At 37.8% G+C, this 25,937-nt stretch overlaps 1 protein-coding gene across 4 annotated transcripts in view; it reads left to right on the forward strand.

The window, feature by feature from the left end:
- Positions 1-25,937, forward strand: part of NR1H4 (nuclear receptor subfamily 1 group H member 4) — a 47,550-nt gene that overhangs the window by 2,551 nt on the left and 19,062 nt on the right. For 2 of the 4 annotated variants that reach the window (XM_085047217.1, XM_085047234.1), the window contains exons 1-3: positions 8,016-8,174; positions 13,410-13,549; positions 22,353-22,715. In XM_085047217.1, coding sequence (XP_084903343.1) covers positions 13,465-13,549; positions 22,353-22,715 — 448 coding nt within the window. In that variant the 5' untranslated portion in view covers positions 8,016-8,174; positions 13,410-13,464. Of the gene's footprint in view, positions 1-8,015; positions 8,175-13,409; positions 13,550-18,374; positions 18,544-22,352; positions 22,716-25,937 lie in introns of those variants that run through there. The other 2 variants (XM_085047225.1, XM_085047244.1) reach the window with 2 other exon arrangements.

The following is a 25,937-nucleotide window of genomic DNA, read 5'->3' on the forward strand; positions in this document are numbered from 1 at the left end:
CAGCAAGCCCAAATTTTCCCTAATTTTCCTTCTGCTGCTGATACATCTGTAAAAGTCTCTTGTTGCCCTTCACATCTGTTGCCATATGCAATGGGGTTGGCTTTAATTTTGCTAACACTATCTCTTCATGCTTTGCATGCTCTGTATTCCTCCTGGATCATGTAACACTGCTTCTACCACTTGTATGCTGCTTTTCTAAATTTGATTTTAGTTATAAACTCCTTGTTCATCCATGTGAGCAACCTGGTGACTTTGCTGAATTCATATTTTAAGGATGGACTGTTCTGTAACTTGGAGGAGGTTTTTGAATGATAGCCAGCTCTTCTGGACTTCTCTCCAGGGCCATATCCCATGATATTCCTCCAAACAACTCCTCAACATGCTGAAGTATGCAGAGTTATGATCCACCATCTAAAGGCAAAGAATGGAGACACCCCAAATTTTTAATTAATTTCTGAAACTCTGGACTAAGAAGTAGGTTGCTAAAATACTTTTGAATTGTGAAATCCAATGGAGGCATCAAGCATGGGTGCAGGAGAACAGTTCTTTTCCATATCTCAGTTATTGCCTTGAAATTATCCAAGGTCAAGCGTAAAGGCAGTCAAGGTCTCATTTCATTTCAGCACCTGCTGGCTGACATTCCTATTAGAGAAATCATGTGTCTTTGCCCACTTTTATTGGTAATATCAAAAAACTGTATTCATGCAATTATGGATCAAGATTTTCTACCTGAAGAGGCAAGGAGCCCCTGTTAACAGAACAGAGATTTATTCCATTCAAATAGCCTAAAATATCTGGTTAATTACTGTTAATTCCTGGAATAAATTGATGGTATTCCAAACAAGATTTTATCAGCTTCTTTGCAATACAGTCCATTTTACTGGCATGCTGTTCAAAGGTTTCTATTGCAACGCATATTTAGGAGAGTTACATAAAACTTGATGTAGGAATGAGTGACAAAGGTTTTGTTTATTTCATATTATTATCTGTTGACTTTAAAAGACCTAGGTAACAAGACAAGTTAAGCAACAAGTCAATGATTAAATGGATAAAATGAGTATCAACTCTGCTAGTTTAAAAAGGTATTTAGAAAGTATGAAGAAAAAAACCTAATTCTCTGAGTTGTAAGAAATTTGAAGTACTAAAATTTTTCTGTTCTGCTTATTTAAATTCTCTGTTATTTATTAATTATCCTCTTTCTCAGGCAATTTATTTTTGTGTAATTTTTAATGTGTGAGGAGAGGCATATTTTTGGCAAAATCAACTTTTAGATCTTTTAGAATTTTACAATACAGCAAGGTTATGCTTTGTCAGTTTTCCCAAAAAGATTTAAGACTTGATGTTTCTTCAGAGCAAATAATTGAAAATATGGAGGACATCATGCTATAGTAGTGACATAAAGGTCTTGCATAGTTTAAGGTTACAGTTCATCACCTATTTGTACAGCAGTTCTGTCACTGGGAAAATAGCAGTTCCCTCACATTTTCTTTGAATTACCTCCCTTGGACTAAATTGAAAGTGGTAAGAGCTTGGTATATTCTTCCTTTGCTCTCTCTGAAATGAGCTGGATGTGGAACAAAAAGGGATGCAGTTCCAGGGTTTATGTACATTTCCAGATTGATACGACACATCCAGGAAAAAAATGTTTTCTAGTTTGAAAAACTAGTGTTGCTACATGCATTTTTTCCCTCCTCTATCAATCTTTTATTTGGCATTATGCATGTTTTGTGGCTGCACATTAGTGAGACACACTCTGAAACGAAATCAGCTGCTGATATCTGGGTAATTTTCATGCATACAGGAAGGAATCCCTTTTGTTTGTGTTAACATGAGGATGACTTTCTGGAGGTATACATTTCATATTGGAAGTAATCAGTTTATTATTGTTAGAAGAGGATTAGCTGCATCTAATAACCATACTCTTATTCCAGTACCAAATACTGGTATTGGATATTTCCATCAGCTTTTGCTGCTGAGGTTATCAGCAGCAGCTGTTATGGAGAAAGACTACTGGAAACAGAATAGGGTGTGGCTTTCACCTCTCAATTGTCAGTTATGTTAATTTAATCACATGTAGAGGCTCTGTTTTGAGAAGAAATAGCAACACCTACACATAGAAACATATGTGCTTCACCCCCAAAAACTTTGTGTGCAAGCTTGCTGCAGCCAAGACTTAGCTGTAGTCCTCATGATAACCAGAACAGCTGCTCCAATTATCAGTGCTGTCTTGTTTTAATTTTTTACTCAAACGTAATAGGTCAGAAACTGGAACTGTGTTTTGCAGGAGGGGGTCACAAAAGACAAGAAACAGAGCTAGACAAACTTCCCATGCATACAATCTACTCTAGATAATCTGATTTTTTTACATGTTTTGTGTTTTGGGATGAGATGTGGAGATGAAATACATCAGCCAAGTGAGATTTGACATAAATGAGGGATCTGCCAATGCAAATGATTTGTTTTATGGGATGAGACCAATTTTGGACAAAAATGGCATTCAGATTATATATTGATAAACAAAGCTTTTTTTCAGATTGAGCCCAAGCTAATACTGCTATGAGATAAGTAACTTCTCCATTTCCTGATTTGCATTATTTAAATTTAATAAACTTTGTACTGCATTTAGTTTCATTCTTCTAAAAAGGGTAGAAATTTGTTTTCAGAATGCAATGATGTCAACTGAAGATTAGGAAAGAAAGGAAAACAAGCTAATTCTTCCATGTTGCCTCCCCACGGGCTGTTGCTGTCAGCACCCTGGCTGCACTCAGGTACTGTGGAGATATCCTTAGCTCCTGTTTTATCCCCTCGTGGACCAGCCCTGATCTTGCTCCTTCCTGATGTACAAGTGTCTGCCTTGCTGAAGTGAGAAGACAGCTTCTCCCAAACTTCTCCCTTTTAAACATCTTTCTTTTTCCTTGATACTAGACAAAGTATGAGAAAAAAGTAGATGTTTAAAAGTTGGCATAATTAATTTACTTAGTATGATTATTTTAACAATCCAAAAACCCATCTAAAAATATCCTAATATTTATTTATTAATAATCCTTGTCACCTTTGACATTTAGTTTAAGGGAGCTACTTACTAATGAAAGGACTGTGCTTTCATTTACTGGAATAGATCAACATTTCTTAACAATTTTATCTCTCCAAATATTTACATAAATGAAGGCTAACCCTTATTGAACTCAATCACTATCACACTGTAAAACATCAAAATGTCAAGAGAAAAAAAATTGTAAGAATAAAGTATATTTTTAGTCCAAGGCCTCTAGGAGAACTTCTTATCAGCTAATACTGTACCAACATGTTTAACTTAATGCTGTGATTTCTTTAGAAATTTTAAAACTTCTAACCTCTAGTAGGGGGTGGGGAAGAACATGTAATATCAGTGTCTTAATTAAAATTTAAAATAATGAGAGATAATCTAATGTGGAATACCAGAATTTATTATTAGCAAAATATATCCTAAATTTCAGTTAAACCAGCTAGAGGGAAGTAGACTAAGTTTCCCCTGCTGGAACTTAGCTTTTGATGCTGTAACTGATTCCACATACGCTCAGCTCTCCTCTTGCACCCAGGCAGCTGTAAGATGGTATCTTACATATATGCTCTTGCTAGAGCATGTTGGCTAAAAATTAACTGCCTGCCACCAGGGAGGAATTCCCCCTCTTAGGACAGACTGTTCTGTGGTCATTTTACCCTTCATGACATTCCACTTAAAATATGTAAGGGACAAAGACAGATTATTTCATCAGGGCAAAATATAAGATTATTGAATAAATTTTGCCCTGCTCAAAAGCTGAATAACTGGAGAGCAACTTGCAATGAAGGGACCCTGATTAGTGAAAGACTTATTCAACAAACTAAAATAATTTAAAAAGCAGTTATTCCTCCACTTTTGCAGTGCAGGGGGTAATAAAAAGATTAACAGGCACTAGAGTTAACTTACTGAAACTTTGCACCCATTCCTTACCAATTTTTTAACCTGTACAGAAACAGCCATATCTATTAAGAATACTTAATTATCTTCAGATGATAAAAGTTATTGTAAGCTTGTGATAATCTTGGACATCTTTCCAGAAATTAAAAGCTGAGGGTGCATGAGAGTAAGAAATAGCTGGTTTGGGGAGATAGACCATGGCCCAAATTGGTGTAGATGATGTGTATCCTCTGTGTAGCAATAATAAATAAGGGGTGTTGCAGGGATGAAAGAAGAGCTGAAGGTGACTGCTGTTTAGTGGCAACTGTTTATGGTCAAATTGTGAACACTGTCTGAGCTGAAACTGGTGATTTGTGCTGGGGCACAGTTCGGTGCAGATGATCTCTCTGGAGTCTGCAGTACTATTCATTCTGTGAGCTGTAAGAATGGGGAAAAAGAAGTCCTTGAGCACAAGTAAATCTCGTTCAAGATGTGTCCCTTGGCCTGTGAAACAAACAGACACCCAAGGTATCTCACTCATTGTGACTGCTGCAAATTGGATCTTTTGTCAGAAATGCTCAGGTGTTTTCAGGGTATTGACAGCTCCAAGTACCAGTTGGAAATGCTGATTTATCTTTCAGCCAAACCAGCTCTACTCCTTCTTGCAATTCCCACCTGTCCCAAGATGTTCCCAGGAATCCCTAGGCCAAGAGGATATGTTTTCCCGTTGGCAAGACAGAAAGTTTCTTCCCTCTTGGGGAACAGAGAAATTAATCCTTTGGTGGAGATCTATCCAGCTTTAGCTCCTAATCCTCACCTTCCCTGTGGTAATGACTGTCTAATGCAGGAAGGAAACTGCCTCCAGTTGTGCCACAGGTGGATTAGATTGGATACTAGGAAAACTTTCTCCACCAACAGGTTTGTCAAGCATTGGAACAGCCTGCCTAGGGAATTGGTTGAGTCACCATCCCTGGAGGTATTTAGAAAGTGTGCAGATGTGGCATTTAGGAACATGGTTTAGTGGTGGACTTGGCAGTGCTGGGTTAATGGCTGGCCTCAATGACCTTCTTCAACCTGAACAGTTCTATGATTGCCCTGTGTGCAAAGTTGTTGGAGCTCATAAAAACTGGCTGTGAGTAGTCAGAGAGTTTTTCAGCTGCTGGAAGATTTTCTGAGCAAAAAGGTACAGGTACTGGTCATTTGTGGATGTATTATGTTAATTTTTTTTAATGTGTGAGGATGCATTCATTTGGATGTGAAGAGAGGGAAATGTAGAAAGTGAATGCCAGCCTACTTTTTCTTCTCTTCCCCCTATCTTTCTGTGCTAGGTTTTTCCCATCCACACTTTTGATGGCAAACTACTTTTTTGCCAGGATTTTTCTTGCCTTTTTGTGACTGAGGCCATGGCGCTACCTTGTCAGTGAAAGTGTGGAATGGCAATTATTTCAGTGGAGAAAAGACAGTGGCAGGAGGAGGAGCAAATGAGCTATGGCAAACACCCCCATTCTTTTATGGAGTGTGAAGTTTATGAAATTGTATTGTCTAGGCAGAGAGATTTCTAGATAGAGATTTCCAGAATGTTATCTGTATCCCTGGTTTTGTTGTTGAACATGAAGCACTGGTAATGGCATAGATGTATTGTAGCACAGATGCTCTTTTGTCAGTTATAGAAGCATTGCATAGAGAAGGTTCAGGATGTCAGATAATTGTCTGAAATTTTAAAAATTATAGAATGCACTGTTATCTTACAAAAAACATCCCATTTATAAGTATCTGTGTTTGAATATTTTGTCATTCTCTTCTCTCCTCTGATACTGTGTATGTAATCTCTTGAAACACTACAGAAGATATATTTGATTTGCTCCAATTCCTTTCTCTTCAATTCTCCTTTGTACATGAATCACAACAAATACGAACACCTGGCTTTTACCAGTAATGCCACACGGCATTGCTACAGGCAACAGCTCCTCTTCTGATCATGTGGATTCTTCTTTGCTGTCTCCAATAATGTCTTCAATGTATTGATTAGTGTACAAAGCACCCCTTTGGCTCTTGGCTCTGTATTATTGTAAGGAAAAATGATTTAATGCAAGAACTTAGTTGGTGAATAGGGACATTAAATTCCATTTCCTTTGTGCTAAGCTCTTTGTTGTCTGACAAACAACATCCACACAGAGGAAAATGCTTTTTGGGAAAGAACCTTTATTGAAAGTTAATCTCTAGGAACTTCTAAAAACAGCTGTATTGGACCAATGCTGCAGTTGTTGCAATGCTGCAATTTTTCAGCAGGAGGCTGAAAGATGACAGAGAGATTTGAGATCTTCAGAACTTGCCAAGAGACAGAAAGCTCCATGAGACATAATATGGCATTTGTTGAACTTCTTGTTTCCGCTTCTGCTTTTTCACCTGGTAAAAGTGGTATGGGACAAAACCCCTCACTGGCCTCAGGATGACCAAAGAAATTGGTTTTTTGACATGTGTTTTCTAGGCGCCACTGGAGTAGACATATAGTGGAAAGTGTCACATGGGCTGTTGGTGTGCTTAGTTGAAGAGACCACCAGTCTCCTCTGGGCAGGGCTGTTTTGGAAGAATTCTCTCACCCAAAAGTACATTGTCAGTTTTGCTAAATATGAATTTGTCAAACAGAAATGTCATTGTTTGCAGAAGTGAGATGGTTTTCAGAGAGTCAGAAATGAGAGAACTTTAGTTTTAAATGTACTTATTGTATGGCCAGTGCCTGCTGGAATGACCTGTAGGCATAAATCCCTGATAACAGGAGCCCCTTGGGAGTCAGTGTCCAGTGACAGCTTTATGGCATCATTGTTCTATTGTTCTCTTCAGAAATCTGTCATACCATGAATGTTTGGCTGGCTACCAGGTGAATTTCCAAGGGACAGAACACATAAAAGAGACTCTTTGTTAATAATATTTTCATGAGAAGTATAGAGAATTTATAGAGAATTTGAGTTTCCCTGGTAAAAGCTTGAGGACGAATATATATTTTAAAGTGCTATTTTTTTCCCTTAAAATGACACAAAGTGAAGGAATTTTACTCTTTTTTAGGAATTTTAGGGCCAGCAGCTCTCACCTTTATTGTAGCAAGGACTGCTTTTGCTGCCCAATGCCTCTCTGTGCTCGGGTAGGAGGCACAGCCTCTGTCTTTATGTATTCAGTCTTGCTCAGACAGTGCAAACATGTGGGGAAGGATGGAGATCATATGCTGTGTGGCAATCATAAACTCACCAGGAGTGATGCCATCAGTTGTCTCCTCTGACAGAAATTTGTCTCAATACCACTGCCAGATCAACTCATGCCCACTGGATATGTTTAGAAAGGCAAACCAGGGAATTATTATGCCTCCTGTGTAGGTGGGATGTTGAAATAAAACAGCTTCAATCCATTCCACTGCACTTGAATTTCCTCTGCAGGGTAAATGAAAATGTAGTAGTTCAGGATCCCCTTTCTGTCAGTTGCAAGAGACCAGCATTTTCAGATACAGTGCAGCTCACTCAGGACATGGTTTACCATCTACAGGCACCAATTTCTTTCCCCTATGCACAAATGACATGAGTCTAACAGATTTAAACTTAGGGGTCTCAGTTTCTTGTCTAAAGCTTTATGGGATGAGCCCAAACCAAAATGATGTAGTTTTTTAGAGATTGTTGCAGATCCAGGAATTAACTTTAGTGTCCTCACATCCCTGTGATGCTGCAATTTATAGATTATTCTGCTTCAGAACTCAGTGTGATGTTCAGTCTCTCTAAAAAGTGTAAAGGAAAACAGAAAGAGTTAGAAATCAAATTTATCTCTTGAAATGACATCTGGGCTCTTTGAATGGGAAAGACAAGAAGGCTGGAAATGTCATAAAAATGTACATGTGCAAGAGAAGTGTTATAATGAGCAACAAGGTACTACCACCCCACTGTGTGAGTGAACATCCCCTCTGTACCCGATCAGAGTACTAACAAGCATCTCACATCTCTGTGCTGATGGTCAAGCTGGAATTCACAACATTTTAATACAGCCCATGTTTGGAGAGTTTCGCAAAGGAAGAATTGTTAATGAGTAATCCTTGTCCATTAGGGCACTGAGCCAATAAACCCAAGCTTTGATTCATTGTGTTATCACTACAGGCTTCTGCTAAACATGAAAGAAAAACAAAACAAAAATGTTCCTATGTGAGAATCATTAGGATACTGAACTGAGTGCAGAACTGTCTTACATCCTGCCATCTGCAGTCTTCCAGAAAGGAACAGTAAGTAATAATTCCTTAAACTGAAAGCTCTTGCTGTTGTGTAGTGTAAAAGTAATTCTATCGCCTGAATTATTTAGTGGATGTTAATGGATTTTTGATCAGAAAAAATATTGAAGTGAAGAATAATATAAGAAGTCATTTCATCCACAAAACTGTCTCAACAGTAGAAATTGCCCTTGGGAAAAATGGTAAGGTGAAAAATAAGGTCATGTTGAAATTCATCTTTAGAAAGCTGGCTTCTGTGTGTCACTGGAACACAAGGCATAAGTTTGATATTGAGACTGTCTTGCAACAGCACTATCTAGTTAATTGTGTGCATTAACATTAAAATTATACTTATTTCTTTTAACCTTTTAGAAACAGAAAATATTTTCAATGTGACTAATGGGATGACAGAGAACAATCCAGAAAGGGAAAATTGTATTTGTTTCATGTAGTTTTTTCTTCGACGGTTTTGTGTACACATTCTAAGTGCATCTTTCAAAGTTGAAGACTTTAGCACATATTTCACATAACTGGGAGAAATAAAAGGGGGTTTCAAATGTCAAGTTATTACTGTTTGAATCCCTTGCTAGTTTTTAAGAAAATGTAATTCTATTCTGAGTGCTCCTGCTACTCATTTATCTTCAGGAAACTATAATTGTGGCAGACAGCATTTTTCTTTTGTTATTTTTATTGCTATCGCTTCTGTTACAGAGAACCTAGGGACTGGGAATTATATGGCAATTCCACTAGTCTAAATGGCAGTCCAAAACCAGGTTAGAAATGGAGGGCTTGCAGTTTTATCAGGTCAGACATGTAAAAGATGCTGGAGAAAGCAAGACACGCAGAAATGGTGTTTAGGAGGTAATCCCAGGGACAGTCAGAAGCTGGCCCCACTCTTTGAAGTTATTCACCTGCTTACAGAAATGCCATTGGCACTTCTCATCGAGTTTTCACTTCTACTTTTGACTCAGATACCTGTTTTTCCTTAGAGAATTAAGCAGTAAGAATATTCTGTATTTTTTCTTTTCTGTGTCCTGTGTCTCTTTCCCGCTCTGATTTTGAATTCCCTATTAAAAAATCTAACAGAAAATTTGAATAAGCACAGTAACACTAGTACTGCCTCTGGTTCTCAAATTTGCTGGTATGGCTGCTTGCCTTTTGCATCAGCTGCTGTGTAGTTGCCTGTAGAGTTGTGCTTGCCAAAATGACCTGAGAGAAACAGGCTGGAAACAGAGAGCATAAATCTTCCTAATGCTTTCAGGTCTCTTTGATACGATTTAAAACAAACAGGTAAGCAAACAAAATAGCTTCTCAAATAAATGAGGCACTGCATTAAGTATTCTAGAAAAAGGCTGTGAGGCCACATCAAAAGCCTGTGAATGAGATGGGAATCTATCTTCCCATTGATGTTAATAATGTTTGGATTGGGCCATAGATTAATGCTGTTACTGAAATTTCACTTTGAGCAATAGGCAGTCAGATGTGTTAAGAACAGGAAAATATTATGGGACAGATGGAACGAAATGTACTTCACTAATATTTGTGAAAAATTCTGCAAGTGCTTTGATATATCTTCCTTTGCTGAGTGACTGAAATAGATTCAATGATTCTTCTGAAGGTAAACCACAATTAGACTGTCATGGAGCTTTTCTGATGATCAAACGTATTTTTACCTTGCTTGAAAGTGTGGGGCCATAATGCTTTGGTTTTCACCGAGCTCAATTGATTTAACTTTAATTATTTCACTGAGACTTGGCTTTGCTTACATAGAAGCCAGGGAAAGCTTTACTATGGACCACAGCAAGGTCAGAGGTAGTGCATGGATAAATTCCACAATAAATCTGAAACTTAGAGCCCAATACATATGTGTATACATACACATTTGTATGCCTCAATGAACATATATCCCATCAGAAATCGGAATAAATATGTATATGCACCCATACAGTGGAAAAAGAAGCTCCATATATAACAATATACATGTAAATTTTTTTAGTTAAACATAGAATATGAAAGCACACATTGATTGACTTTTCTGAAGTATGTTAAAGGTTACATGTAGTAAAATTTTATGTAATTTTTAGCTATTAACATGCAATTGAAGGCAGTAATAAGCAGTTGGGCACATATTTTACTTTATACATACTGATCTCTGTTCTTCTTTGCTATATATTTTTGGTCTATGAAAATAATCTCCAAAGGTAGTGGAGTAAATATCTTTATTTAAGAAGTTAACTAAAAAATTGTTTGGAAAAATAAGCTTTCTAATTCATTCCATGCCTCTTCTTTTCTCTTGAGGGGCTCTTATTTTGGAGAGCAATATTGGTTTCCTGTAGTTCTATTGCCTTTATTTCAGCTTTTACATATTGGATGCTTTTTTTTTCCTTTGTTACACCTCAAGATGGAGTATCAGTCCAATATAGTGACATATATTATTTCCCAGAACTGAACAATGAGTGGAGTAAGCATTGCTTAATTAAATATTCTATACTATGTACCTAGTGCAGGCCTTAGAGCTGGAAATCAGTATCTGCTGCTTTTAAATACATGTGAAATTAATTATGTGCATAAATCTAATATAGGTTAGATAGCTCACAGCAGGCTGGACTCAGAAGCCAAATATTGATCAGTATTTAATGCCAAAGCCAAATATTGATCAGTATTTAATGAAGATTTTGGTGTTGGGTGAAATTTACAGTAGCAAAGCTACATGCAATGGAATATATATTTCCAGCCTTTTTTGTGGCGATCTTATTCCTTGCAGAAATCCCAAGAAGATAGAGTAATCTCTTCCATGAAATCTAGTAAATAGTCTACATCAGCTGGATATATTAAAGAAAATGAAGAATTAAAATGGTGGCAACTGTATAATCATCATGAACATTTGGCTCGAACTGAATCCATCCAGGCCAATATTTAAGTGGCAGGAGGCAGAGAACAAAACCTGTAATGTCCTAGAGTAATGCAGATTATTACAAATATGTCCTTAAGATTCTTACTATAAAAAAGGCAGCATTGATAACATGCGAGCTGGGTCTTACTGTGTGTGTATGTAAAGAATAATAGATTCTAACGAGTCCATCTTGAGGTTAAAGAGAGGCATTATACAATCATATGTTGAAAAATGGAATAGCCTCAAAGAAATGAGAGTTTATAGACATATCAAAGAGGCTGTAAAAACACAGACACTTTATAAGCATTTAAAAACATATACCATAGCTTGCCTGCTTTCTTCTTTATTTGCAGCACAAACTAGAAGGATGCAGGATATAAACCTTACAAGCTAAGAAGCTGTGCATTGAAAATCTGCCCATATACTGACAGTAAATGCTTTATATAGATATCTTCTTGGGACTGTATTTAAAGTATTTTGATATAACTTCCAGCATTCCCTAAGATAAATTCTAGGCTCTGTATGAACACACAGAAATTTACAATCCCAATGCTAATGTTAGGTATTGCAGTGTTAGACCCTCAAATAAGGGCCAAGGAGGGAACAAGAGAAGTAACATTAGTGGTGGAACATAGTCTTCATGTCTGGCTGCAAGGAGAGCTGATCCTGCAAGGAACTCTAAGGGCTGCTCTCCCATGGGCTGGAAGAAAGATATTAAAGGGCTTGGACATGAGGAGAAGGTGCTGATGGCTTCTCTGCTCTGGTCTTCAACAAGGAAATCCAGAGAAATATTCAGTAGCCCCTTTGAAAATACCTCATTTTGATGTTTCTCTTGCTGGCCCTTGCAAGGGTCCTGACTGTGCTGCTGTCTTCTCCCATCACAGGACACTTGTAATGGGCTGTAAGAAGAATCCCCTCCCTACAGTTTGTCATGGGCATTTAATGAGAAAATTGTCTGTGAGGAATTTTAAGGCCTTAGAGCCATGTGGGTAGCCTCACCTCTTGATTTCAGCAGATAACTTCCCTGGCAAAGGAGGCAGCAAGGCAGCAAAATGGTTGGAAGTAAACGTGGACCTAGTGGGGTGGCTGTGCTGCTTGCCAAACCCCATCCAAGATAAATGGAGTTCTTCTGCTGTTGCAAAACTGTGTTTCTGTGCTAGATTTGAGACTCTGTGTTTACATGTTATTTGCCACAAGAACCCTATCTGGTCTGTGATACAAGTAGCTTCTGACATTTCTCAGTAAACTGTTTAAATTATCTTTGGGCAGACATTTAAAATGCATCTGTCTAATTAAAGGGCCTCTGTTTATGTTGAGAAAGAACTTAATGAATCCTTACGGACAAATCAGAATATAATTACAGAGTCTGCTCGCCACTCTCACAAGCTGCTTCCCAGTCTGCTCAGCCCTGTGGCCTCCTGCAGCACTCACGTTTTTGTCAGATGACTTCATTTCTGCTCGAGGAACATGCTGAGCCCTCACTGGGAAGCAGACTGGGCTATGACTCTCAAATGCCTTCAGTGAGTGGAAATGCAGTCCCAGGGACAGTCGCACGGTAATAGAACCAAATAAAGAATTAGGATTATGAAACAAGGGAAAATAGATTGCTGTCAACTTTGTGCAGAATCCTCTTGGTGTCTGTAGAAGTCCTTGAGACATCTCCTTGTGGAAGCTGGATGCTCTCCTGTCGCTGATGGTTCTGCCTCAAATGCCATCTGCAATCCACTCCACCCACATGAGCTGGGCAAGGGAGCCTCTTTCTTCTTCCAGCCTCCTCAAGTGAGTTCTGTGGCTCCTTGAGTGCACAGAGAGAGCGGATGGGTGATCCTGGTTATCAGAGCAAGGCTTGGCTTTGTGTGTTTGCCACCATTTATCTCGTTCAGTAATTACTGAAGGCAAGATAAAGAACAGCTCCTTGGAAATCAAACTCAGGTTTCCTGTCTGTGTTCTTCTGATCTAACCGTAAACTTACACTTTTCCAGTAAGTGAAAGCAATGAAATGATGGAAGGTTGGTGAAAAAGTAATGCAAACAATTGGTATTGCATGGAAGGGGGGCTGGGCAGCATGACCTCAGGAGGTCAGGCCAGCACTTCAGTCTGAATGTTTAAATAAATTTGGGCATAAACCGCCTTTAATTTAAAATGAACAGGAAGATGGCAATTAAAACAAGCCACAGCAAGGAAAAACCAAACAGGCTGGAGGTAGCATTTTATTTAAAGCTGAATTAGGTATTGCAACTTCAAGACAATGTTTGTCACAGCAAATATTGAAACAACCTCCTGCAGCCTGCCTTACACTAGATACACAAAAGTTAGTTATCTCATTTTAAATATTCTTTTTGCTTCTTATGTTTCAGGGTCTCTTTTCAACCTCCTTTTTAATCAGCATATTCTTCCTGAACAGAAGAATAAATGGGATCTGAAATGAATTTAATAGGACATCATCAGCTAGCCACTGCTGATGGATTTCCTCTTGCTGAAGGTCCTCATTTGTTTGGTAAGTCACCAAAACAGGTTGAAATAGCAAGCTGTCCTTTATTCAGAAACCTAGAAGAAAATGCACTGAAATTTCAAATCAAGGGCATGTGGCTGAAATGTGCTGACCTTCTTGCATCTTGAGTACTTATGAAAGGAACAACAAACAATAGATCTCTGGTGTTAATGTAATCCTGCACACTATTGCTCTCATCACTGCTCACAACAGAACCTGTAGGTTGTTTTTGTAACACTCTTCTAATGCTGGAGACCATTTGGCAAGGACAGACCTTTGTATGTAGGCTGGATGTTATCTTCATGTGAGTCCCTGAAATCAAACTGAGCAGATCTATTTCCAGTTAATTTGTAATAAAATTATAGTGCAATGTATTAGCATTGCCATATTATGCACATTTATGTAAGTAATTCCACCTAAATTAAAATCTTTGTCTTATTAAGAGTGTTAAAAACTTATTGTATTAATTTCAGTGCACAAGAAAATTTATAAAGCAGGCTGGAAGATTCTTCTTGCTCCAGTTCCACTGAATTTTTCAAGGCAAAGCATGGGTTTGTTAATGAGTGAAAAATTCTTGGTCAATATTTTATAAGCATAGGTGAGCTGTTTTCTGATACATGAACTGCTAAAAAACAGAAAAAAGGGTATAATAAATCTTTTAGCCTTTCATTTGACAGCAGAGTGGGTCCTTCATTGAGTAAGGTGATATACTGAGGGCCTCACACACAATAAAGACTCCCACAAAATGCTGCAACTCTTAAATGTTTACAGGCCAAATAAGACCAGAATTCTGCCTTTTTGAGTGCTGGAAAAACAGAACACATTCCATTTTCATGTGTCTGAAACAAGAGTAGTGCCTGGGGCATGGAAGGAAGGACTCTGTCACAGAGCCTCACCAGCTGCAGAGCTCTGAGAAGTCAGGAGCATCTTTACAAGTCAGAGCACTTGCTGTGTCCTGGCTCCATGCAGCCAAGCTAAAGCATGATCACTAATGATAAGCAGAACGTACTCCATTGTTGTGTGTCACTGGTTTTTATTCCTCTTTGTGTTGGTGTTTGGTGGGCGAAATATTTTGGAGTTTCTAAAAAAGAGCAAGCAAAGAGCTAAACCACTTCTTTGCTCCCTCTTAATTCCAGTGTCAGGCCATGTTATACAGGGAGGAGAATGATGTCCAAATCTAGGGTGCCAAATTTTATATCCAGTCATCTTCTAAAATACCTGCATATCAGAGCTACTTCAGATTTTTGTCAAGAAATTTGCCCCCAAATTTACTTTTTCATTATAACTATTTAATTATTTTTAAAGAGTAATGACCAGGTAGCTTGAAAATACAAGGAAGAACGTTAATGTAAAATACTTTCCCTCCACAGGGTAATCTTACTTACAAACTGTGAAGCTTTCAGAAGAGTGAATGTGTCTCTCATTATAGGTGTTCAGAGCTTAGCACAATGGAGATTTAATTCAAACTGACATTTCTGTAACAAAAAGAAATAATGTATTAAGGAGTTGAAACAGAGGTCCCATTAGGAAGGAAACATAGCACTCCTGCTGTGTTTCATTTAAGCTGACTTTTGTTTTGTGAAGTGTCACTCTAATGTGGTGTCTTTTTTGCTTTTAGAGCTGGAAGAAAGGTTATCAATAATAATATGCAACTGAGTCCACAGAGAAAGTTACTCATTGTGAAAATATGACTCCCTCTCTTTAAAACACTTGTAGGAAATGGTTTTGCCTCTCAATTTTTTATCTTTGTAAATTACTTGCATTTTTTTTACATTCAGTTTTGTCAGGAAGTGACTTTTGAACCCCAGAAAGCAGGAAGAAAGCTTTTCTTTGAGATGGTCCTTAGAGTGCACATTTCTTTTAGCTCTTCTCATACGTTGCAGCTCACAAAAATTGCTGGCTTATAAACATTAGCCTTTATACAAGCTAGTTTCCTTTATTCAAAGTTGCACACTTGCATTCTGTAAAAAAACCTTGGAAATACATTTTCCTTTCATTATGCTTTATTCAATCTACAGGGAGAGTGTTCTTAGACCTTCAAAACCAAATGTAATTGCATCTCACAACATTAGCTCCAAGTTCAGGTCTTTCAAAAGAAATGTTGTCAATTCTGAGTTGCTTGTGCTGTGAGCCTCATCACCATGGTAATTCTAGGGCACTTCTACATACTTAGCCTCAAGATTTCTAGTTGCAGCAGCTTTCATGAAAAAGGTTTTCTGTCTTTCAGTAGCTGAAAATTGTATGCAGCTACTTTAATAGTGTATGTCTAAGGCAAAGTATCTCTGTATGTCTTCGGAGGTAGTGTGATCTGACTATAGTTTTTCACTTCTACAGTTATGAGTCCCTGGGAAAAGGGGCTCATAACTTGCCTCAATTGCAAAATTGCCTCAAAATGCAAATGAGGAAGGATCTTTAACCTAGTAAAAAGTGAGAGTCATTCCCTTCCACCCTGTCTTCCTGCAAAGCTGCTTTTCTTTTTCTAACTCCCTACTTGGGTGATTTAAGAACATCCTAGATCGCTTTACAGAAAATATATCTTTCAAGAAGTGGCCAAAACCAAATACATAAAATGATACAACATGCAAGATAAACTTTATCTTTCTTGCCGCTCTGGTTTTCCCAGTGGGGAAATGGACTCTTGATGACAAGAAATGCCAGAGGTGTGTGTATCTCCATAGAACCTGCCCTGTTGAGATTCTTCCTTTCCTCAGCCAAACCCAGTTTTTATTTCACAAGTCCCATTGTAGTACTGAACTGAACTGTGTGAAGACCAGTCCAGTTTCATATTCTGATGTCAGAGAAAGCAGAACACCTATCAACTCTCATTTTTTACCTCTGTAATTCAGAACTTAAATCCTGGTCTCCTTTAAAATCTTTGCAAATTTTTTAGTTCACTTTAGAGCCATGAATTTATTCTGTGGAAACTTCTATCATGAGAGACATAGACTGATCTGAGCTCCTCCTCTTTGCTCCAAGTTGGCTGGACACAAGCTGTGACCTAGAACATGCTGAGGTGCATTAGCAGAGAACTGTGACAAGCCTTGCTCTAAGGCTTGGCAATTCATCAAGACAGTTGCAAAAAGGTGTCTGATAACAGCTTTCAATTGACTTTGAAATATTTTCATAATATAGACAATACATGCATTAAATACCTGTATCTCCATTAGCTTATTTCTTGCAATGGTCATTACTTATCTATTGTCACAATGGACTGAACAAATATTCAGACACAAAAAAATCTCCCCTTCAAATTTTATACGTGTAGGGTGAGGTTATATATTTGTGTGGCACCTGAAATAGATACAGCATGTGACTCAAACTGTAATTTTTGTGATAAGGAAGGAGCAGGTCTCTAAAGTACTAGTTCCATTCTATTTTACGTGAAAGCGCCTTGTATAGAAGTTATTAGCACGCAAGATACTAACTGTGAAAATTCAGATATCAGAAGTGCAATTATTTCTGAGAACCTGAAAAGATAATTCAGTACACTATTATATGCTTAGTTTGAATGAAGACATATTTTAAGTATTTTTTGATGGCCTGAAAATGTTTCCTTGTGATGTGACATTAAAATATAACAAGACAAGAAATGCCACCCTCTTTGTATGTGTCCCTAGCTGGGAAAGAAGTTTTTCTGGGGAATGAACACTCTTAAAAGCTGCATTGAAAAGGATGAGGAAGAACAGGAAAAAAAATTACATGTAGCAAAGGGGAAAAAAAGCAATATAACTAAACTTCTTAAAGAAAGAACATCAAAATGCCATTGAAAACTGTTGTAGGCATAGAACAGTGTCTAGGAGGAGCTTAAAAGGCTGACTCCTTTTAGGTAAATCTGCTTTTTTTTTCTGGTTATGTGGGGTTTTATTTTGTTTGGTTTTTTGTTTGGTTGGTTTTGGATGTTCTTTTAGTTCTTTGGGGTATTTTTGTTTGTTTTTATTATTTTTTTGTGGGGGGTTTTGGTGGTTTTGTTGTGGTTTTTTGTTTGGGGGATTGGTTTGGTTTGGGGTTTTTTGTTGGTTTTGTTTGGTCAGGCTTTTTCTGTTGGGGTTTTTTTTTGTTGTTTTTTTTAATAATTAATAGTAATAAGAAAGGTAGTAGGGTCAAGTGTCCAAACTGATTAAACAGCTTCAGGATTGTAAGATATGTTAAATAACTACTTGTCTTTAGCACCACCTGGCAGTTGATGCAACATCTGCCTTCATCACTGCAGAGAAGATAATTAGGCTCATAACTGGCCCCCAAATCAAAAGGAAACAAACCAACACAAATTAAAACAGAAAATCTTGGATGCATAATAATTATGAAGAGAGCCAAAGCAAGCAGAGTGGCAGTGTGAGTAAAAAATTTAATGAGAGGACAGATTGGATGGGGCTTTGAGCAACCTGTTCAAGAGGAAGGTGTCCCTGCCATTTCATGGGTTTGGAACTAAATAATCTTTAAGATCCCTTTCAATGCAAACCATTCTATCCTTCATAAAATGTGAGCAGTATGGCCTGAAGTATTTTGGCCTTTTTTTGAGAATGTAACATTTCTGTGCTGAAAAAAACCATACTTCCTGTGATCCTGAAGTGGTTAATCTATTGCACAGAATTACCTGACCTTACCAAATATTGACTGATACAAGATTTTGTTGTAACTAAACCACAACAGGTAAAAAATTACAATGGCTAGGCTACTTGGAGGCATCCCCTCAAATGGTAACCACATTTTATCCAGGTAAATCCACACTGGGAATGGACATAGTTTCCGGCATTTACAAACAAGTTTCTCGTAATGAGGTTAATTAGTAAACTATATAACCTCTGGTCTGTGTCACTCTAATCTTAAAGAAAGTTCTCACAGTAAAGAAGTCAACAGGATACAGGCAAAGCAGAATTAAGAAGTTATATGTATATATAGATTTTAGGAGGTAAAAAAGAAAAAAAAAAGTGAAAGGAGGACTGGGAACCTTAAGGAGAGTATTTTTCAACAAGAAATGGTCAGACTGAACAGAGCCTGAGGTAGGATATTGCCATATTCTCAACTGGATATTTTTGTTACCTATTGTAGCACTCTTCTTTGAAATTGTAGGATGCTAGTAGGTTTTTTAAACCAAGTGATCTTTAAAAAATAGGCAAATAATTTATTTGATTTAAATCAGGATTTTGTTAATGGCTATGCTGTAGTTTCCAAATTGCCTTATTCTGAACATTGTTATTTTTATGTTCCTTCATGAATACCAAAGGAGAGCCAGGGGCTCATATTTTAAACCTGCTTAGAATTTAATTATCTTTGTTTCCCTTTATATTACTGGAACAATAACTTTTACATTAAAATGTGATCTCATTGTAATTTCTGTAATGTTCTGCGTAAAATCACATTTAGTTTACACAAAACCTCAGTAAAATCCTGCAAACTGAAAATGCTTTCTTTAGTCCTACAAGGAAAATCAACCATTGTTTCTACAAATCAAATATTTTTTTCAAATCTCACATAAAATATATATTTTCAAATCTCACAATTTAAAGTAACAAAAGTCTCTCTAATAAATTTCAGTTGCAAGTAGAAAAAGTATTTGTAAAACAATGATCATATGCAGATAAAGGTTTCATTTTGTTTTTAATAAGCTTTCCATATTTTTGTGAAAGGTTTTCCTTGATAAACAACTTATTTTCAAAATGTAAGATTTTCAAATGGAAAAAATCTGCAGCTTTAAGTTACATAACATTTGTGTGTGCCTAAATATTCTTGCCTTAAAAATCTGAAAGGTATGCTTCCAAAAGGAAAAATGGATACAAGTTTCAAAATATTTAAGACCACACAAACAAAATGTCGCTGTAGTCCAGTGAGTTCATTTCTGATTTCACTTTCACTGCTTATGCTACTGCAACTGCAATGGTTTTACTGAGCTGCTCATGCTTTAGTTGCATGAGACCATCCATCCCAAACCTCTACTAATATAGATATATATCTGCAGAAAAGCTTATGTACATTCCGCTTGGTAAGATAAGATTACTCCTCTTTTGTGATAAGAAACTATTTGGTCTAGACTCTCATGTACAGGTCTACAGGTACATCATGTTCAGGTCTACCTAAAACATAGCAAAGCAAAACCAAACAAAAAGCCCTCAGAACTTTAAGCTAAAGGGGGGAACCCTACATAGTTGCAACCTAGCAATCTCTAAAAATCAGACTGATCTTTGAGCACTTCCTGGAGTTTCAGCTATAAGTCTCTTTTACATAAAACAAGGCCATGTTCTCTCAGTCTCTCTCAACCCTGTCTGTTCTTCCTTTTCCATTGATTTGAGCATGGACTAACAATTCAGATAAATTGTTTAACTGTGTCTGATATGGAAGGAAAAAGGAAGTGATATAGGCTGTTAGGTTTTTTCCCCCATATTTACCTACATGCATGAAGACTCATATTTTTTTGTTTCCTTTGTAAGCAGAGTAGAATTAATGATTGTGATTGTAACCCAAATGGCTCTACAGTAGTTCAAATATACATCCAGTATTGTCTCAGGATGTGCTGCCATTCTTCAGTAGCTCTGAGCTGTTTAACCAGCCCTGAGATTTTTTTCTGTGGAAGGAATGTTGCCTTCTCTTCTTGCTCTTTTTAAGAGGCCAAATCAGTTCAAGAGGTTGGAATACAGCTTTTGTGGAGTTTTCTGTGGATGGCAGAAAGCTAAAAATCAACAGTTTCTCCCTTTTCATTTTGGGATTGTCCCACTTTCCTTTGTAAAACCAATTAACTAATTACTAACTAGTGAACGAAAATTTAGGTTTCCACAGTGAACAGATTCCTTTCCAAAGAGAGACTAAATGATTGTGTATCCCACAATTAACACCAACTTTTGTACCTGAACTACCTTGACCAGTTTTAATGAGCAGCAGTCTCAACAAGTGGTAAATACAGCTAAAGGACTCATTAAACCTATACTGGATAACAAATAATTTACTTGTTTTGTCACCACTGTGGCTGGCAGCTATCAGTGACAGTTTGCATCTGAGGCATGAAGCTGTAACTTCACTTCCAGGAGTGAAGAGTCCCCAGATGCCCACTGTATGTCTGTACTGTTTGTTTAAATAGCATAACCTTGGGTTTGGGGAGTGTATTCTGCTCCTTGCTTCTTCCAGTGAAGCACTTGGCACCCTGGCCTCTTCCGGAGCAACGAAATGCAACTGTAATGAAACTAATTGCTAGTCATAAATGGCACCATTATTCTCATTTGGTTTTGCGTCACGTTTTTCCAGACATACATCTTCCTGCTTGTTCTGCAAGTGGGACCTCAACACTTGCTGTTGGCAAAGACGTGCTGAGGGCAATAACAGAGTGACCACACAGAGCCAAAACACTTGCATGGCTTCTGCAGCACGGTAAAGTAGGAAGGGCAGAAAGCTGCAGAGCAGGAGCGTGAGCCCTTGGAAGTGAAAAAGTAGGTGAAATTAAAAGGTTAGTTTCTGGTACTCACTGAAGTGAGACGAGAGGGAAGGATCCCCCGCTATAGATTTTAGTTATTTTTGTCATTACAGATGTTCCCTCATCTTAACTGGTAGCATTTCTTCATTGTTTCTGATTCCTCACAAAAGAGGGATGCTTGTCCGGGACCCATTTTATGTCAGCAAAAATGTTTTTGGAATTCTTCTGAAGCACTGTTAAGTGATGGTCACCAATGAACATTAATCTATGATTTCCTTGTAAATACTGCTGTTGACTCAAATAAAAGTGGATTGGTCATCTTCCTGGAAATATGCACTGTTTTTCTCAGGCTCTCTTCTTGGAACTATTAAAGGAATTGAGTCACTGTTTTCATGAAACAGCAAGATGTGGCTCTCTCCAATAGAAAATAAGAAATAGCTTGCAAATAACTTTTAAATCCAGCTTTTCAGTGGTTTGACGTAGGCTTGATTTTAACTACACCATCTAGGAACTGTTAGATGTTGTTGTGCCTGGAGTACAGAAAATAAATGAGAGTCCACTTGCTTGAAATTTTAAATATGCTATTTAACAAGCAAGTTAAGGTAAGCTCCAAATACTGTGTTGATCCTGACAGGAAGGGCTGCCACTCCTTGTCCTACTGCCAGGTCTGTTGCTGGCTCAGAGGTGATTCATGCTGGCTTGCAGAGGTGTTTGCAGAGAACTGCAACGCTGCACTGAGCAGAGCAGTTTGGCAGGGCTGGGGACCAGGCTGTAGACGCTGGCTGGCCACTAGAGGCTGGGTGCTGAGAAGGTTGCATTTCACCACTTATGTTAGGAATATCCTCCTTGTTCTTTCATGGTAATCTCACCTTCCTATCTCAGACTCATCTTGAAGGTTTATTTCATGTTCTTAGTCTTCTAATTAAGCCTCACCCTTTTCATTTTTCCCTAGTGCAGTTTTTCTCTGTCATGATGTATATTAACAAATTAACATGATGTTGGAGTCTTGATTTAGCTTTCACCAATGCCATGGGCTTTTTTTCCATTTTTTTGGATTTCTTCTATTTGGCTTTAAGGCCTAATTTGGGTTGCTAGCTTCCCTGGGGTGTGGATTGCTCTTCCTTGTAAGCTGAACATTTTTATGATTACCTGCACAGTATTTTTCAATTTTTTTTTTTTTTTATGTATCTGCCAGTGCTGGATATTCCCACCAATTATAAAGGAGTGTCTGAGAATGAATAAATTATTTTTAATTCTTGCTGCGTATTTGTGTAGCAAATCTGAGTTTAGATAACGCAGTCTTTGTGTTTGTGCCTGGTTTTTGAGATAGACGTCCGGAAGTGGAAACTCCTCTGATAACTACAATTTCATGGTAGTAATCGAAATTGGTTTTGCATTGTTATTTTCCAGGTGTCCTTTCAGAACCAATGAGCTCTCCAGTGCAAGAGGCAGATGTGTCACCTTATGCACAGTACAGCAATGTGCCATTTCCCCAAGTTCAGCCTCAGATCTCATCGCCACCTTATTACTCCAACCTAGGCTTCTACCCTCCACAGCACGAGGAATGGTATCCCCCTGGGATGTATGAACTCAGGAGGTTGCCCTCAGAGACCTTTTTCACAAGGGAGACAGAGATAATGGATATCCCTGCAGCCAAAAAGCCTAGACTGGGTCACTCCACAGGAAGAGTGAAAGGAGAAGAGCTCTGCGTGGTCTGCGGTGACAAAGCCTCTGGGTACCACTACAATGCCCTTACTTGTGAAGGGTGCAAAGGTAGGATGAAATCAATTGCAGAATGCAATTCAGCTAACATGCATGGCAGCTTCTCAGTTTTTTCGGTTTGTTTTTGTTTCTTGTTAATTTAACCCAAATCATTAAACATATCAGAGATTTTAATTTGGATCCTGCGTACCCTAGTCTGTATTTTCCCCAAGACAGACTGGCATTGTCTTCTACCATTGTCCTGTGGTTATACAGAATAATACACTGTTCATGCTGCTCTCTGCCTGTGGAAGGAACACACCCATGGAGGCCTCTGCAGGCTGCCCTAGAAAATAGCTGTAAAGCCAGCCCAAGTGCCTCCTGTAAGTGTGCATTGAAGGGAAGTGAAAGCTGTCAGCCCTCACGTGCAGGCTGCTCCCAGGGAATCTTTCCCCAGCTCCCTAAGGATGCGATGGGTGTCTTCAGGTTTGTGAAACAGAAGAATTTCTAGTTCTTAGCTTTCTTCTAAGGATAGTCCCTATCTCTAGAGAGGGAGCTTCTTCAGGAAGGTTATAGTTGTAGGACAAATATCTTGTTCTTAGAGGAACATTATTCACATGTTTCTATCAGGATAAATGTGATGTAGAAAATCATTGCCGTGATGGTAAACATGATAACCAGATATTTTAGCAGAGGGACAAGAGATTATGTCAACTACTATACCTGAAGAGGCATAACCTATCTGTGACAGGGCTGAGGTACATTACAGACAGAAAAATAGTGCCCCAGTTTTTCATTCTGTTCTGTGAATAAATATTTCATTAAAGTTTCTGTTTTATGGATAAAGACCGAAGTGTGGTCACTACTGAATTACTAAAATCTCTTAATGTGGAATTCCCTGTCATGGAGAGTGGACCTTGACCTAATTTGGGACTTTTGCTTTATCTATCATAAAATCATTTGTGAGGAAACAACAGACCACACTAGTCAAGCACTCAAAACATGAATACAGTCAAGGCTCACACAGTTTATCTCAACAATTCCAATAAATAAGAGATTAATTTCTTTCTGCTGTCTGAATGGTCTCCAAGTCAAAAACTATTAATTAACCTATATGAATACTGTCATTATAAACCAGATTAAACTCAATTTTGATGTAAAGATTCCAATTATACATTTATTCTGTTATTAAGCTGTTTCTACTCTTTAGTAACTTCAGTATTAAACATCTTAGGAACTTTTCAAAGACTTAAAATTACAAGCTTTGAAATTTGTATAGAATATTTCTAGAGGAGAGGTTGAAGCCCTGAGGTAATTATTAAGACTAAAACTCATGGTGAAAGGAAATGTGCATCCAGTTCCTTACTGATTCAGTCTGAATCACTCAATGTAACCATAATTTTACTGCTTTATTGGGATAATCTATTTTATGTTTTGTTCTGTTTCATGACTGCAACATCAATTACAAAGAATAGTACCCTTGCTCAAACATAGTAAAAGTTGGATTATTTAAAGATAATGGATTCTGTTTCTACCATAAACTTTAGAGGTGGCTAAAGTACCAGCTGATTCAGTAAAGAGATGTGCTGAGCACAGTCATTCTGTCTAACAGGGTAAAGCAGATGCTATGCTTTTTAGATCTCTGATCATTCTTGTTATCTGTGGAATTCTTCACATGGGTATACATTACCTTCAAAGCATGGAGACCAAAATTAGGCTTGGTACTTCTGTTGTGCTCTTATGGGTGCAGCAGAAGAATTACCTCACATGTCTGTGTCTTGCACCCCAGTTAAGAGATTATCCCTTCTTTTTGGCAACAAGACTGTTAATTCACGCTCAATGTGTGTCCAGAATAATATGCAGATTCCTTTCTGCAGGACTAGTGCTCACCTTGCAGCACCCCTGCTCCATTGATGCAGTGCACATTCTTATTCACAGAAAGAAGCTTTGCAAATATTTTTATGGCATTCAATCCTCTGTGATGAATATGTTGATTTTTTAAAAATTACTTTCTTGGGTAATGCATTCAGTAGCACCTTCCACTCTTTTTTGTTTTCTTTCCTGGGTAGATGGAACAATAGTAAGATCTTATCTATTGTCCCTCATGGGAATATTCATCTGAGGATATTGGCAGGAATATACATTGCTATATATATACATGTATTTCTTAATACATTACCATCCATTAACAAATATGTATGAACTATTTTATTAATATTTTACATAACATTTACACCTCAAGGAGTAATACACTGTGTTTGAACTTGCTACTGTAGAGACCATTTCTAGAACAACCTTTGCAGACAGACATCAAAGTCATTCTGGCATAACCTCAGCCTCTACAGAGATACTGAGTTTTAAGGGCCCTTGCCAGATGTCAGAGAACAAGTGTGACACACTCTTGAACTTGTTTAATAAAGCCACAGAATAAGTTCTGCTGAAAGAAAAGCCCCCATCTTTGAGGTCCCTTTCAACCCAAACCATTCCATGACTCTTTAAAAAGCTGCTTGCACATCCCCTACACTCAGGCTTGCAGTAGGAGTTTTTTAGTATTCAAACCATTCCTACACTGCTAGAAGAGTCTCACTCCAGACTGGAATTCTTGTTGCAGAGATAGGTGCTGCTTAAATCTTCTCCTCATGCTAACACCCATCACAGGGGCATGGGGTGAAGGAATGCCAGAAGATGTCTTGGTAGTCTGAAAGAGAAGAGCAGGAGCTTTGTTAGCAATTGTGAACTTCAAAAACTTTGACATTCAAAACCCACCAGGATGCCAAACAGAGATATTTCCAAAGTTTTCATCCACTCTTTTTACAACTGCCCTCCTTCAACTTTCATCATTTCCATAAGAAAAAATCAGCATCAGTAACATTGGAGCAGCTCTACCATAATTAATCATATTCATGACTATCTGAGAACAAAGCAAATTCAACATTTCCAGCCAACATGAGCTTTTTCTAATTTGGCAGCATCAGATGAAAGTTAGACTGTGCCAGAAAAACCTTCAGCTTCTGACATTACTAACCCTGTGTTAGTTTAACATATGCCATTTCTGACTTACCTTTAAATTTTAATAAAACTTCTCCTGTTATAGAAAGTCACATATAAGTACCTCTTGCAGTTTAAGTTGATTTTGAATGAGTAGTGAATAATATATACAGAAATTTCATTCATACCAAAAGCTCATTTCAAAATTAATTATGTAGAATTTCAAGAAGACAATGATTCAAGAGTAACTTCACAAAAAACCTGAAGAAAGAATAGGGTTAAGCCTACTTTTTGGAAAAAAAAAAA

This window comes from Lichenostomus cassidix, chromosome 1Aa (genome assembly GCF_008360975.1).
Source record: "Lichenostomus cassidix isolate B80296 chromosome 1Aa, HeHo_3.0, whole genome shotgun sequence".
Classification (NCBI taxonomy): domain Eukaryota; kingdom Metazoa; phylum Chordata; class Aves; order Passeriformes; family Meliphagidae; genus Lichenostomus; species Lichenostomus cassidix.